Here is a 12,976-nt window from a genome sequence, read left to right on the forward strand (position 1 = left end):
TTGAATTGAACACTGTGAGAAAAAAAGACAATTATTGATCACTACAGCCATGGACTACAAAATTAAAAACTCCAGTTCATATTAGAAAATAAAAAGATCTCGTGAAGCTGAGCTAGTCTGCCATCAGATAGAAGAGAAGCAGAAGGTAGCACAGATGGTGAAGGCAGAGGAAATTATTCAGGATTCCAAGCCACACCTTGAAAGAAGCTACTAAAAAGATGATGTTGAAAATTAAGACCAGAAGGCATCCAGGAATGACAAAGTCTCTAAACCCTCCTTTATATTCTGAAGTTGTAAATAAGTCCTGAAGTTAAATGGGTTATAGCTTGAGGATTTGTCTTACAAAGAAAAATGAAATATCAAATTTCTCTTCATCTTTGAGAGCAAAAATATCTGAAAATTTAAGGTGGGTTCTTGAGTAGGGAAGAGGACAGAGAGGGAAGGAAAACATTGTAGAACCTACACCCTACCCACCTCAGGTAAAACAAAAACAAAAACCCAAGAAGCACCCGTACCCCCACCCCCCCGCAGACTAGCATTTTCTGCCACTGCTGAAGTGGAAAAAGTTGCATTATAAAACAGTCCTAAGGTCACGATGAACTTGGAGAGATAAGTTTCTTTACTCCATGCAAAAGAAGTTAGAAGTTTGAACTTACCAAAAACTTAACTTTTTGCTAAAAAGGGACACGACCACAAACAGGCTACAAGGTTTACAAAGAGAAAACATCAAGAGGATGGAAAACAAAAATGCTGAGTGATAACAGAAAGCTAATTTAATAAAAATCTCTGATTTAGATGCCAAGACTTCTTACTAGTTTAAATGAGCATAGAGTAAAAGGGGACCTCTGTCTGTTATCAATAGAAATCTAATCTGACTGGCAGACAGAATCCCAATACTCGATCGAGTTCTTGACTGTACTAGAAAATAGGTGTAATGCTGTATTCTACCACTGCTGTATTTTTCTGGTGTCCGAAATGAGGTTGATTTTATAACCTCATTTAATTTAATATAATGTTGCTGCCTCTCAAAACTGCTGCAACAAATTCAGAAAGATTTGAAGATGCTTGGATATGTAAACTGATACAAGAGTCTTTATCGCCTTTAGCCAAGGACTAACCACATTATTCTAGAAGAAGTATTTTAAAAAAAATAAAAGTTAATCCCCTGCTGATTGCTTCCCTATAGTTTAATTAGTGAGGAAGGGCAGTAAGGCATCACAGAATTTCCATTAGTTTTACTGTCCTCTACAGTCAGTATTTTATGCCTATGATTTTATTTCTAGGTTCCAGGGACAAATGCAAACCATTCATGCTTTTCCTTTTGCTTTCTATCATGAGAAATCTTGGACACATTTTTTTTTTTTTCAGTGGACTGTTACTATTCCTCTCTTCTCCTTTTCTTTCATAAACAATAAAAACATACTCAAATAATGGCAGAGAAACTCCCTTTGGGTTATTTACAAAGATAACTCTGCAACTCAGGTTACTTCTGTAAGAAGTAATGAGGATAGATGATATCAATACTCAAAAAGACTTGAAACATGAATAAGCTCTGTACACTGCACCATGTAACAGCAAGAGAAAAAACAACTCACATAACAAAGCATGCCCTGTTGCTAGAATCCCATCTTTGAGAGAAATATACACACTCAAATATAACCTTTTGGTACATGAAATCCCACACAACCTCCCACCTACCTTTTTCCTCCAGAAGACCACATTCTTCTGAAATATTACAAGGTGGGTTTGTTTGTTTGTTTGTTTTTTCCACTTCTGAAGAAGGCGACCCTATGATATGTTAAACTAAGAGGAGGAAATCAACTAACATCAGCTTTTTAGAATCTTACCCAGTATCACTGCTGTAACACGTACACTCGGGGGCAGAGTGGAGAAGCACCTTTTAATGTTTCTTAAGGCCCAAACACTTGGTGTTATGAATGTGTTATTAATGAACTATAATCTCTCACGACTGAGAAAACATTGTTAAAAAAAACACTGTAGTTCTGAGTCTTCCTGGAAGACCAGGCATACATTTCTAAAACAAAATTTAAAATACGAAGTGCATTACAGGAATCAGACCTGAAAAATCAAAATATAAATGTCAGACTCAAAGTTCAGTACAGAAAACCTACTCTTTCATTAGTCTTATTTCAACACAAAAGAACTGAATCACTACAGTGCCAGAAGTGTCACTAAGTTGAAATGAACAAATGCCCCTATTACAGAATTCCATGTGAAGATTTTAATGAAGGTAAGGATAAGTTACCTAAGTGTAGTAGCAGAAAAATATACAAAGAAACCATTACAGGGAATTAAAAAAAAAAAAAAAAAAAAAACCTTTCCATCAGCTCTATGTTTTTTGTTTTTTGTTTGTTTTGTTTATTATTATTATTATTTTCTGTAACTTTTTGTTAATCAAAGGACAAACTGTACTGGATACTCAGCTTGCATGACAGACATCTTTATTGAAAAAGTTATCTAGATATTAAATATTTAAAATCATCTTTTTAAAACCATTTGATAGGTTTCCACGTGCCATTTAGACTTCAGAAAATTCTAGTTCTGTTGGAGATGGTTTGAAAACATAATTTATTTTCATATTGTTAAAATTTTCAATCTATTATTTCTTCTCCTTTTCATACCAACTTAGAAACCTGCCAGAGCATGTCAAGTTAACGAAACTCTTCCATATTCTCATGAAGAAATTATCCTTACCCCCTTTATACTGACAAAAGAGCTCTTAACAAAGGCAACAGAAAACTAAAAAGCAACACGCAAGGCTAACTAAAAAAAGTACATACGGTTAGTGTTTTTTTCTATTTAACTGAATTTGAATTTTGCTTCAAGTTTTCCCCACCATAGCTATCATTTTGCACAGAAAAGTGTGCCAAAATTCTAACAGCTGTTTATCTAAGACAACTAATTAGCTGATGCATTCCTTAAATAACACGACCATTTTATAGCGCTAGCATGTCTAGTATAATCAACATGTTGCATTTCTCTTACATGTCTGAAAATTCACAACTAGGTATTAACACTTCTATTTTACCGCAGTTGCTACTTCCAATGAAGAGAAATACCCAGGTATTATTTTATTTGGCATTGTCTTAGTAATCTATTTAGAAACCTAAACAACCCTGTCACAGGTGATAAAGCTATACAGCATCAAGGCCATGGGGTGCAACATGCTGAACTAAGAATAATGGATGCTATTGGGATCTTCTGCCTGTGGCTCTCATGGCTGTACAGGGATTTTTCCATATTATTCCCATTAGGTTCAGAAAGCTGAAAAAAAAAAAAAAAGGCTTAAACTGGTGAGTAACCATAAGAGTTACATAAACCCTACAGTATTATCTGCGTCCATTTTTTTTCTTTTCAAAAACTATTTTTACTCTACCATACACACATATCCAGGCATCAGAACAAGAGGACAAGTCAAACTGTGCTCTTCAGATTCACTTAGGCAAGGAGTTACGGTTTCAAGTTCCTGTAGTGTTCAGTCATCCAGAACTAGAACGGATGCATAAACCCTCATTACAAGAGTTCTGGAAAGTGGTGAGTACTAGAAATAAGCTCGCAGTTGTGTTTTTGTTTTCTGCTCTTCATTCATTTCCACTCTCCACGGAACTCTTGGGTTCCACAACTCCCACAAGTCACACAGCTAGCATTCCATATTTCAACACTGGAAATTGTTTATGGTCCCTTAATTCCATGAATTGTGCATCAAAATCAAGCAACTAGTAACCATAGGAACTGTGGTACAGAGAAAAAAAAAAAAAAGAAAAAACACAAGTTTCAGCAATGAAACTGCAGTTTAATTCTTGCAAATGCTATTTTTTCATAACCTACATGTAACATTAAACCTATACAGTAACATGTATCTACTACATACTAAAAGATACTTCTTACTACTGTGCTGTGTTTTAAGTACTCCGTTTCTCTCTTCTGTCTCTTTTCCTCTCTCCCTTTACCAGAGCACTACACTTTCTTCTGTTTGCTTACACCTGTATAAAACAAATTAAAAAGATGCTTCAATGGAGAAGAAAAATGCACCGTCTAGTCATTTTAATGCAAGAAGATTCCAAGTATCAGTCATATTTACCGTCCTGTTAACAAAACGCTCTTGCACCATACTGCCCTTGAATTGTATATGAAACATTTTCATTCTGCTGATTCCAGGAACCCCAAGGAAGCCATTAAAAATGAGGCCGTGAACACACTGGATTATATAAACCACAGTGTGCACTACTATGTCATGCAGTTAGAGCAGTTAAAAAGAGGCGGGACTGAATCACTGCTTGGAACTTAAAACAATTTTAGGCACCCACATCCCATGCTGAGCAGAATTCAAGTAGACTAGAAATCACTCATACAAAATTTGGTAATTTCTAATATGGGAAACTGCATGGTTCTCTTCTGGAATTCCCTATTACTCACATCTTTATTGTGACAGTGCCTAGAAAGCTGAAGAGAGAACATTAAGCCCTGTACAATTGTAGACACTTTGCTCCTTTTGGTTTTTAGTGATGGTGAGCAATTACACTGATATTAATAAAATTTAGAAACACTGAAGAGTTTTCCACTCAGCTGCCTATTTCACCCCCATCCTGGTATTTTATGAAGACTTAAGAGAAAACTTTCAGGGATCAAAAGATTTCAAAACCATATGAGATGTAAAAATTAATCTGTTTGGATTATTTGAGGACTTCAACAGACAAAATGACTTGAGATAACTAGTATCTTTTATCAATACTGTGAATATTTTTTTCATTTAAAGCTACAGTTATTTTCCTCTATTACAAACCAATGCTTGTAAGTATCTTCCTGAAACAAAAACTAACAAACAAAAACAAACAAAAAAACTTACTCATCCCAAAGATTCCAGAAAAGCGAGTGATATATGGTCACTTCCCTTCTCCCTTCCATAGGAAGGTCATAAACTGAAAAATTGTTCCCAAATTTTCAGCAAAATACCATGAAGCTACATGGGCTTTGGGGGATTCTTATTTGGTTTTGGGAGACTTCTAAACTAGTACCTTTTAAACCACCTTAAAGTAATAATCTGTCTAATAAAGATATGTGCACACAGATTCCCATTACTTCTGTAATGCACTGATTATATTTTTAGTTGAACAACACAGCAATTTAACAGAATCCAAAAGTGCAAAGTGCAAGTTTCCAGATCTTTAAGTACTAGGTATCCATGGAATGAAAAAATAAAGCTGGTCTTTCTCTGCTTTTCTATGCCAGAGTAATCATTCTCTTGATTTGGATGACAAAGGCCATGACCACACAGTCCTGCTGGAGGCATCTGCTTGGAGATGCACCAGATCCAAAGCGGGAGGCGGCCCCCTCTCCACAGCTCAGCACTTCCTTTGGAAATGTCTGCTCTGTCACTTCCATATATCAAATGTAGTTTTATACTTGATGCTTATTTAGCATTGTATTAATAACAGTATTGCTTTAATGCACTCTTCATTTAAATCTGTGATGTACTTTAATCGAAACAACACGCACAAAACATTATTATCAAGTGAAGAAACAAAATACCACTGTAAATAGAAATATGGACACAAGCTCAATAGGCCAATTCATTTTTTATTCTCTTTGTACTACCAGAGTCTAGTTTGAACAATTTTTCCCCTCAAAATCATGCAGATTTCACTGGACAGTACAAGTATTTACTACAATAACATTCAGGTACATTACTTAGATGACATTAAAACTTTCAAATACTGTACTTCAGAAATAGAGGAGCTGGCATACAGCTCAGACTAGATTCCAAAAAGTACATATTACTTTCAAAACAGCAAATACCACTCATTTTTTCTTTCTGGAACCAAATGGTAAATTCTGTACCAAGGAAAGATCATGCACAGCAATAGATATTCCTTAAGTTCAGACATCGTATTCATACTTTATCCCTATGATATTTTAAAGTTACTCAGTTGTTTCCATCTATTTAGACCAGTGACTGTTACCTATAATAAATAATGAATTCACTAAATCAACAATAAGGCATTACCTTATAAATAACTGCCAAGTCCGATGACACATCAAGACAACATTCCTTATAATCTTTATCACCATTCTATCCAAAGTTCACAAAGTCAACAGCAATTACCGAACATACAGAGAATAGAAGTATACACATAGCCAAACAGGTACCCTCACATTTAAATTTCAACATATGTAATATATGTTGCACACACTAATTCACTAATTAATGCAAAGTTTGATAAGGGTGTCACAGGTTGTGATATGTTATCTCCTGATATCTCTGATGTCAAATGGCAAGAATGTATAGCCTTAACTTTATTTGTAAGTACATATGTAAGACTTACATGGAAAGTTTGGGAGGCATAAATATTACATATCCCGACACAAAAGTAAAATCACATTTTAATAATTAAACCATACATAATTATGTAACATGTGCCCCTAACCAAACCTTTGCAGTGTCGTAAGGAACTGTTTTTCCATGCTAACAAATACTGGTTTTATTTCTGGGGAAGGTCTGAAGTAATTTTTTGTTTTGTCCTGTTTTCTAAAGGCTATTTCTTCTCTTCAAGAAAATGACTGAAAATAATCTAGACCTTCTATTACAGTACTGAAAACTTAAACTACATAGCTTAGCGTAACTACACACTGACAAAAATTCCAAAGAAGCTACAAATCATGGATGTACTCTGTTTTAGCCTGGCTTCTTTTTACAGGATACTTTCTCTCTCTTCTCCAAAACCAGCCCCGTCTGAGGCAGTAACAGTGTTGAGCTCTGATGAATCTTTTGAAAGCCTAGTGTAACTTGAACGCTGGCTCCGCTTGTGAGCAACACTCTTCAGGTTCTCATTCTGAACTGCAGTTGAATTGGAACCTGAGCTAGGGTGCAAGATAATTTGAGATGAATCTCTGATACCTTGTATTTCTTCAAAATTTTGATTAGCTCGATTGTTTGGAGCACTGTTATTATTTAGGGTTACTGTACTAGGGGTTCTATTTAAGTTATAGACTTTCTGGCAGGCTGGCCAGTTTTCTTCTGGGCTACTTGCTATCAAGCTGCTTTCTGATGGGCTCTTCTTATCTTCAGAGCAAATAGACATACGAACCACAGCTGGATCTTGAAGGCCACTAAGGCTGTGTGGAATTCCTCTCTTTCCACTATGACCATCATCTTCAAGCTCAATGAGATTTGCCTTTTCAAGCTGTGAATCATCTGCTCCTTCATTATGGAGGGAATGATTGGGAGAACTTTCGTTGGACCTTACACCAGAGTCAGAAGAATCTTTTTTATCCAAAAGGGCGTCTGTCAAGTACTCCTTTGCTTTGATGAAGGTTCTAATAGGTTCAGATCCATGTTCTGGGGATTTGGGTTGTTTGTCGATTTTTCCATCTGTTTTCTTATCTTTACCTTCCTTAAGAAGTGGGGTATTATCTGACTCCTCAGTTCCTGACTCATCTTCATCACTTGGAAGCTTCTGATACCGGAGAGTAACTCCCTTAAGCTTTAAATCTGCAGCCTGGAAAATACTTGTTCTTTCTGAAGACTTCTTTCCTAGCAGAAGCTTGGAACCAGACTGATCAGATTTTTCATCTTCTTCAGTAATAGGATCCAAAGGAGATGCATCATTAGTAGAAACACCTGAAGTACTGTAATCAATAACATCATTCCTCTTCATCAGGAAGGACTTTCTTCCATCATCTTGTTTCTGCTCACCATCTTTTCCTTTTTCTTGTTCTGCACTTGAATGCAAGGAACCCCCTGATGTACTCTGCCCCATATAGAAAGCACTCGAACTATGAGGGGAAGACCTACCACTTACTGTGGTGGAACTGGCACCTCCTTCTAACTGTGACATTTGAGCAATATATTCTCTATATGCATCTCTATACTCTGCCTGTACCTTGTCAGTGAGCTTTGATATTTCAATACTTGAATCTTGAGAGTTAAGACTCGAAAGACTTGGCGTTCTGCGAGTTTGTGACTGGGGGAAAAAAAAGAGAGAGAATAGTTATATGAAATATTTATTTTGACTTTTACTGATCATTCTAAGTTAAGTAACAAGTATAAAGTGTGTGCTTACTTTTTTTTCCCTGTTATGAATAGGTCATGCAAGTGAAATTGTCAATGTTATATGCTCAAGCCCCTCAGCAAGCAACATATGCAAGATCTTCAGTCTACTGTTCATTCCACTATTCCCTTTCTATTACTTTACTATAGGATTACTGCCAGCTTTTTGTAAGATAACAATGTTATGTATATACTAGAATACTGAGGAACAGCTAAACATGAACAACTAAAAAAAAAGTTGGTTAAGGGACTTCTATACGCCCTGACTCCAAATCAGCTCAAAGCCCAAGGTGAAATGCAAGAATCTCAGAAATATTAACACTTGATTTTTTAATGCATATTCACTACTTTTCATCCATAATCACAGCAGTTATAGTTCTTCACTAACAAGAGAATTATTTGACTTTTTGTTGTACATTTCCAGGAATACTCCTTCCCTGTTTTCTCAAGAAGAACAAACTATCTTCCTCACTCTTTCAATTTCATTTCAGATAACTCTATGGGCATCAACTATTTATTTAATCTTGCATCTTAAAATGTTTTAAAAAATATTTTCTTATACTTCTGTGCTTTTGAGACAAAAACAGCGTTAAAAAATTGATTAGTGCACTTAGGCTTAGAAAAACATACATTGATACTCAGTTGCTGTAAACGGAGTAAGGGTAATGAGGATCTTACGTGCACGTGTGCATATATGCATTCAGGTATGTATCTGGGATATATATCCCAAACCTCTTTTCAGCTATATTTTTGAATACTAAAAATGCAGCCTATAGCTTGTAATTTGGGATATCTTCCTATTTTGATGGACTTTCAATATTTTCTAATGTAGGCCTTCAAAATCAGAGATGAAAAAGCTGCAACATGGATTTTGGGGGGAAATTATGACCACTATTTTGATACCATCTAATCATTCGTTAACTGTAGTGTCTTGTTTCTTAAAAAGGAAAAAGAAAAGCAGACACTTAAGGTCATTTCGTAAGATAAAAAAGAAAACTGACCATAACCCATGGCAGAAACTATAGGTACAAAAGGGTGTGAGCTGTGCAGTGTATGATTAGATTACGTATTGTCAGAACAATGCTCCAATGTCCTGGAGCACTGCCTGTTTAAAAAAATAATAAATGTATCAGTAATCCTTCAAATAATTTAACTTCTGTCTAGCACATACTTAAAATATACCATACACAAAGTCTGCATAGTATAGAAAACAGAAATCTCACAAAACATTACGTTAAGCAATAGCTTTGATTTTTTCTTCTCGAGGAGTGATTACAGGACCAGTTTGGAGATGGGAAAGACTAAAGCCCTTGACTCTCAGAGAGTATGATTAAGAGTTTTCATCTCTGCTGCACTTTGTTTTTTGTCAAGACTGAGAACTGGAAGTACCTGAACTGTCACAGCAGACTTACTTCTTGACCTGTGTGTACCTCAGAATGTAAAAAGCCCTTTACCGTACTGGTAAGCACGTAGAATACATTCTTTTATTAAATACCTGCCAACTTAAGTTACTATGGCGTGGAGGAGCTTCATCAAGACCAATTGTGTTGAGTTCTTCAAAGCTGAAGTTAAGCGTGTAGGGAGCTTGACCAGAAAGACCTGTAAGCTCAGTGTGAGGCAACTCAGTATTATGCCCAGGACGACGAGTAAGTTCACTATGAGAAATCGCAGAGGTAGCATGCTCAGTCGTTCCACGAGGATCTTCCTGAACAGCCTGATTTTCTGAATTTCTCATTTCAAGTATCTTAACACACACAAAAAAAGAGACAGTGCAAATATAATCATATAAATAGGAAAAAAAAATCAAAATTGTTAAAGAAGGGCAGCTACATATACAAATAAGCAATTCGCTAACATAAAAGTATACTTGCATATGTGGTTGTGATCTTGGCAAACTATGAAAAAAGGTCTGTTTACAGACCTAGTACATTCATTGTCTTTACTGCAAACCACATTTTCATATTACAGATTTTTCTTGTATTTACCAAACTACTTATTATTACTCAGACCATTAAACCAACTTACATGCCACAAAACACTTCCAATAAGTTTTTGTAAAACAAGAGTGATAAATTACAGATCTTAAAGCAAAACCAAACACTTCGTTTTTTAGCTTTAATCAACCTGAATCTAACAATAAATATTGTCTTACAATTATCAGTGTTCTGAAAACTGATTTAACAGTTCAGAGACATACTGCAATTTTCAGAAGGAAAACCAGCAATCTACTAGAAATACTTAAAACAAGGCATAATTCTCTGTGATACACATCCTTCACTATAAAATTGGCATTCACTCTCAAACTGGGAGGAGGGAAATTAGGCATCTCTATATGCTTCAGTAGTAGTATACTGTGAGAATGCTGCATTGAATACAAGTACGTGTCAATAAAATATTGCCCATTTATCTGATTGGCTTGATCTTTAGCTTCAATTTCATTAAAAATAGTGCTTATGCAACTGGGTGACATGAATTTCTGACAGCCTAGCTGTCCACTTCCTCTCACAAATATACTTTGAATTCCCTGACCAACAGAACAGAGGCCTCAGAGAACTAAGTTTTGACATTTCATGGAAGTAGTCAAATCTTACAAAAAGAGGAGGAAAAACTTCAGAATTCACAATCAAGTAAGACAAAAATCCAAAAACAACTAGTTCTTGGTGGAAAGTATTCAAGACAAAAAGACAAAAATCACAAAACAATAAACACATGCATGCTTTAAGATGTTACTTATCGTTTTAAACATAGTAACAAGCAAGCGACATGAAAAAAATAAGGTTCATAACAGAAAAGACTAATTTATGGTGTCCCGAAGTACTGAAGAGGAGGTCTTACCATGCTCCTGAACAGGTGCCAGTCGCCAAAATTCATATTCATTTCTTTTTTCAGTTCATCAATGTTGCATTGAGCCAAGACACGTCCATTTATATTTGCCTAAAAAAGTACAAGTAAAACTATGAGAAATACACACTTGTCTTAAAATGCCCTTTCAACTTGGCACAAATTAAGATGTTCTGATATTCAATGTGTTTCAACAAACACTTCCAAAGAAAAGAGGCAGCTAAATATTTCCTTTCACATGTTTATGTCTGTTTTCCTTTCACATGTTTATGTCTGTGTTTAGGTATTAGATCCACTAATGAAATTCAGCAGATACCTTTCTTATAGTTGCAGAGTACTGAGGTAGCATGCCCTGGTCCAGACCATCTATCTGCTTTAGCTTCTCACAAACAGCTTCCACGCTCATCGTGCTCAGAGACACATGTGATACGCCTGTGGTCGATCCTGTGCCTGTGCCTCCTCCCTGTAAGAAGCGAGAAAACATGCATATAAGATATGATCAAATACTCAGTACACCCATGATTTCTCAATAAACACAAGCACAAGCCAAACTGTGTTCAACTACATTTTAAAATTAAGAGATAAGAACATGAAAGCACAGGCATTTTAATTAATATCAGAATATCTATATACTGGGAAACACTTGTAGTCTTTATATGAGAAGAGCCAGAGCATCCTGAGTCCTGCCTATGTGAGAAAATAATTCTCTTAAATAATGTTATTTAAGAAAAACAACAAAAATCAGGAATATTAAGTAAGGGTTAATCAATTTCAAATGCATCTTTACTCAAAGTTTCCCACTGATTTTAGCAGTTAGTTTGTTTTTGGATGTTGGTTATTATTGTTATTACGATTTTTTTAAATAACCCAGACAACTTCTTCCTGTCTTAAAAAAACTCCTGGTTTACCATTAGACAAAGATGACCTGAAACACAGCTCCTCAATTGCTTGGTTTCACTGGGTACTTTTAACAGTATCTGTTCATTTATGTAAAATCAGTCAAGGGGTATCACCATCAGAGCAGGGAAATACAGTGCAGCACTGCTGCTGCCCTCCAAGATACTACAAGGATGTTTCATTTGCCTGGAGCTTTGGCAAGACTTATGTAGAAATCATTCACATCTCAGATCCGTAACACAGAAGTTGCCCTGATAATGTTGCCAGCTTCTGGGAATTTCCAGGAAAGCGTGGAAAACCAAAACAAATACATCTGCACACAGTCAGCATATGAAGACAGTGTTTTCTCCCAAAAAAAAAAAAAAAAAAAAAAAAAAAAAAAAAAAAACACCCACATTATTCCTGGATGGGGGCCTGCCCTGGATAGGGCAAAGTGCAAAGATCTGAACAGTTAAGTTAGTTGCTCCCAGTTTCTAAAAGCAAAACCAGAACTATTTCCAGGAGGTATGCTTTTTTTTTTTCCATCCTCCTCTGGGCAGGGAGGTTGTACCTTCCCTTTTTCTGAACACGGAGTTTTGGTTTGGGCTCCGTAGACCATCCACCAAAGTGAAGCTCATTTTAGGAGGATGCAAAATAGCTTCTGAAGCTTCAGAGCTCATCATCACATGCATAAATTTAAAAGTACATTTTGAATCTCTAAAGTTCAATTAATCAAGTTAGGCTGAACTTAATCACCAATTAAGGCTATTTTTACAATCCCAATATGTTGTTTTTGCTTTTGTTTTTAATTTTTAATTACTTCAAAGTTATTTAGTTAATCTTGCAGAATTAATCAATTAATAGATCCAAAATAATTACCTACCAAAAGCAAGTATTATTACACTTAATGGCATTAACCATATCTAAATTGTCTAAAACCAGAGTATTTGAGAAGAAACTATTCATTTATAAAGGCAGCAAACCCCAAACTCATTCTCAACTACCTTAGCCTCAGAGTAATCTCATCATTTTTGGAGATATCTTGATCTGGGGAGGTTGGCAGATCTCCCACTTGAGCTACTCTGAGGTTCAAGGTTCAGATGCTATGACATGTAATTCCCCCGGAGTTCTCTGCCAGATATGCTTAAAATGGCCTTAAAACAGGCAAACAATCAACTTTACGCAAAAACA

General features: G+C 35.7%; 1 protein-coding gene across 6 annotated transcripts in view; it reads right to left on the reverse strand.

The window, feature by feature from the left end:
* Positions 1-5,578: 5,578 nt before the first annotated feature.
* KIDINS220 (kinase D interacting substrate 220) overlaps positions 5,579-12,976 on the reverse strand; it is a 68,645-nt gene continuing 61,247 nt past the window's right edge. For all 6 annotated transcript variants that reach the window (XM_035320140.1, XM_035320139.1, XM_035320137.1 and 3 more), the window contains 4 exons: positions 11,226-11,372; positions 10,904-11,002; positions 9,564-9,812; positions 5,579-7,982 (listed from right to left, as the gene is read on the reverse strand). In XM_035320140.1, coding sequence (XP_035176031.1) covers positions 6,711-7,982; positions 9,564-9,812; positions 10,904-11,002; positions 11,226-11,372 — 1,767 coding nt within the window. In that variant the 3' untranslated portion in view covers positions 5,579-6,710. The remainder of the gene's footprint in view (positions 7,983-9,563; positions 9,813-10,903; positions 11,003-11,225; positions 11,373-12,976) is intronic.

Source organism: Oxyura jamaicensis, chromosome 3 (genome assembly GCF_011077185.1).
Source record: "Oxyura jamaicensis isolate SHBP4307 breed ruddy duck chromosome 3, BPBGC_Ojam_1.0, whole genome shotgun sequence".
Taxonomy (NCBI): domain Eukaryota; kingdom Metazoa; phylum Chordata; class Aves; order Anseriformes; family Anatidae; genus Oxyura; species Oxyura jamaicensis.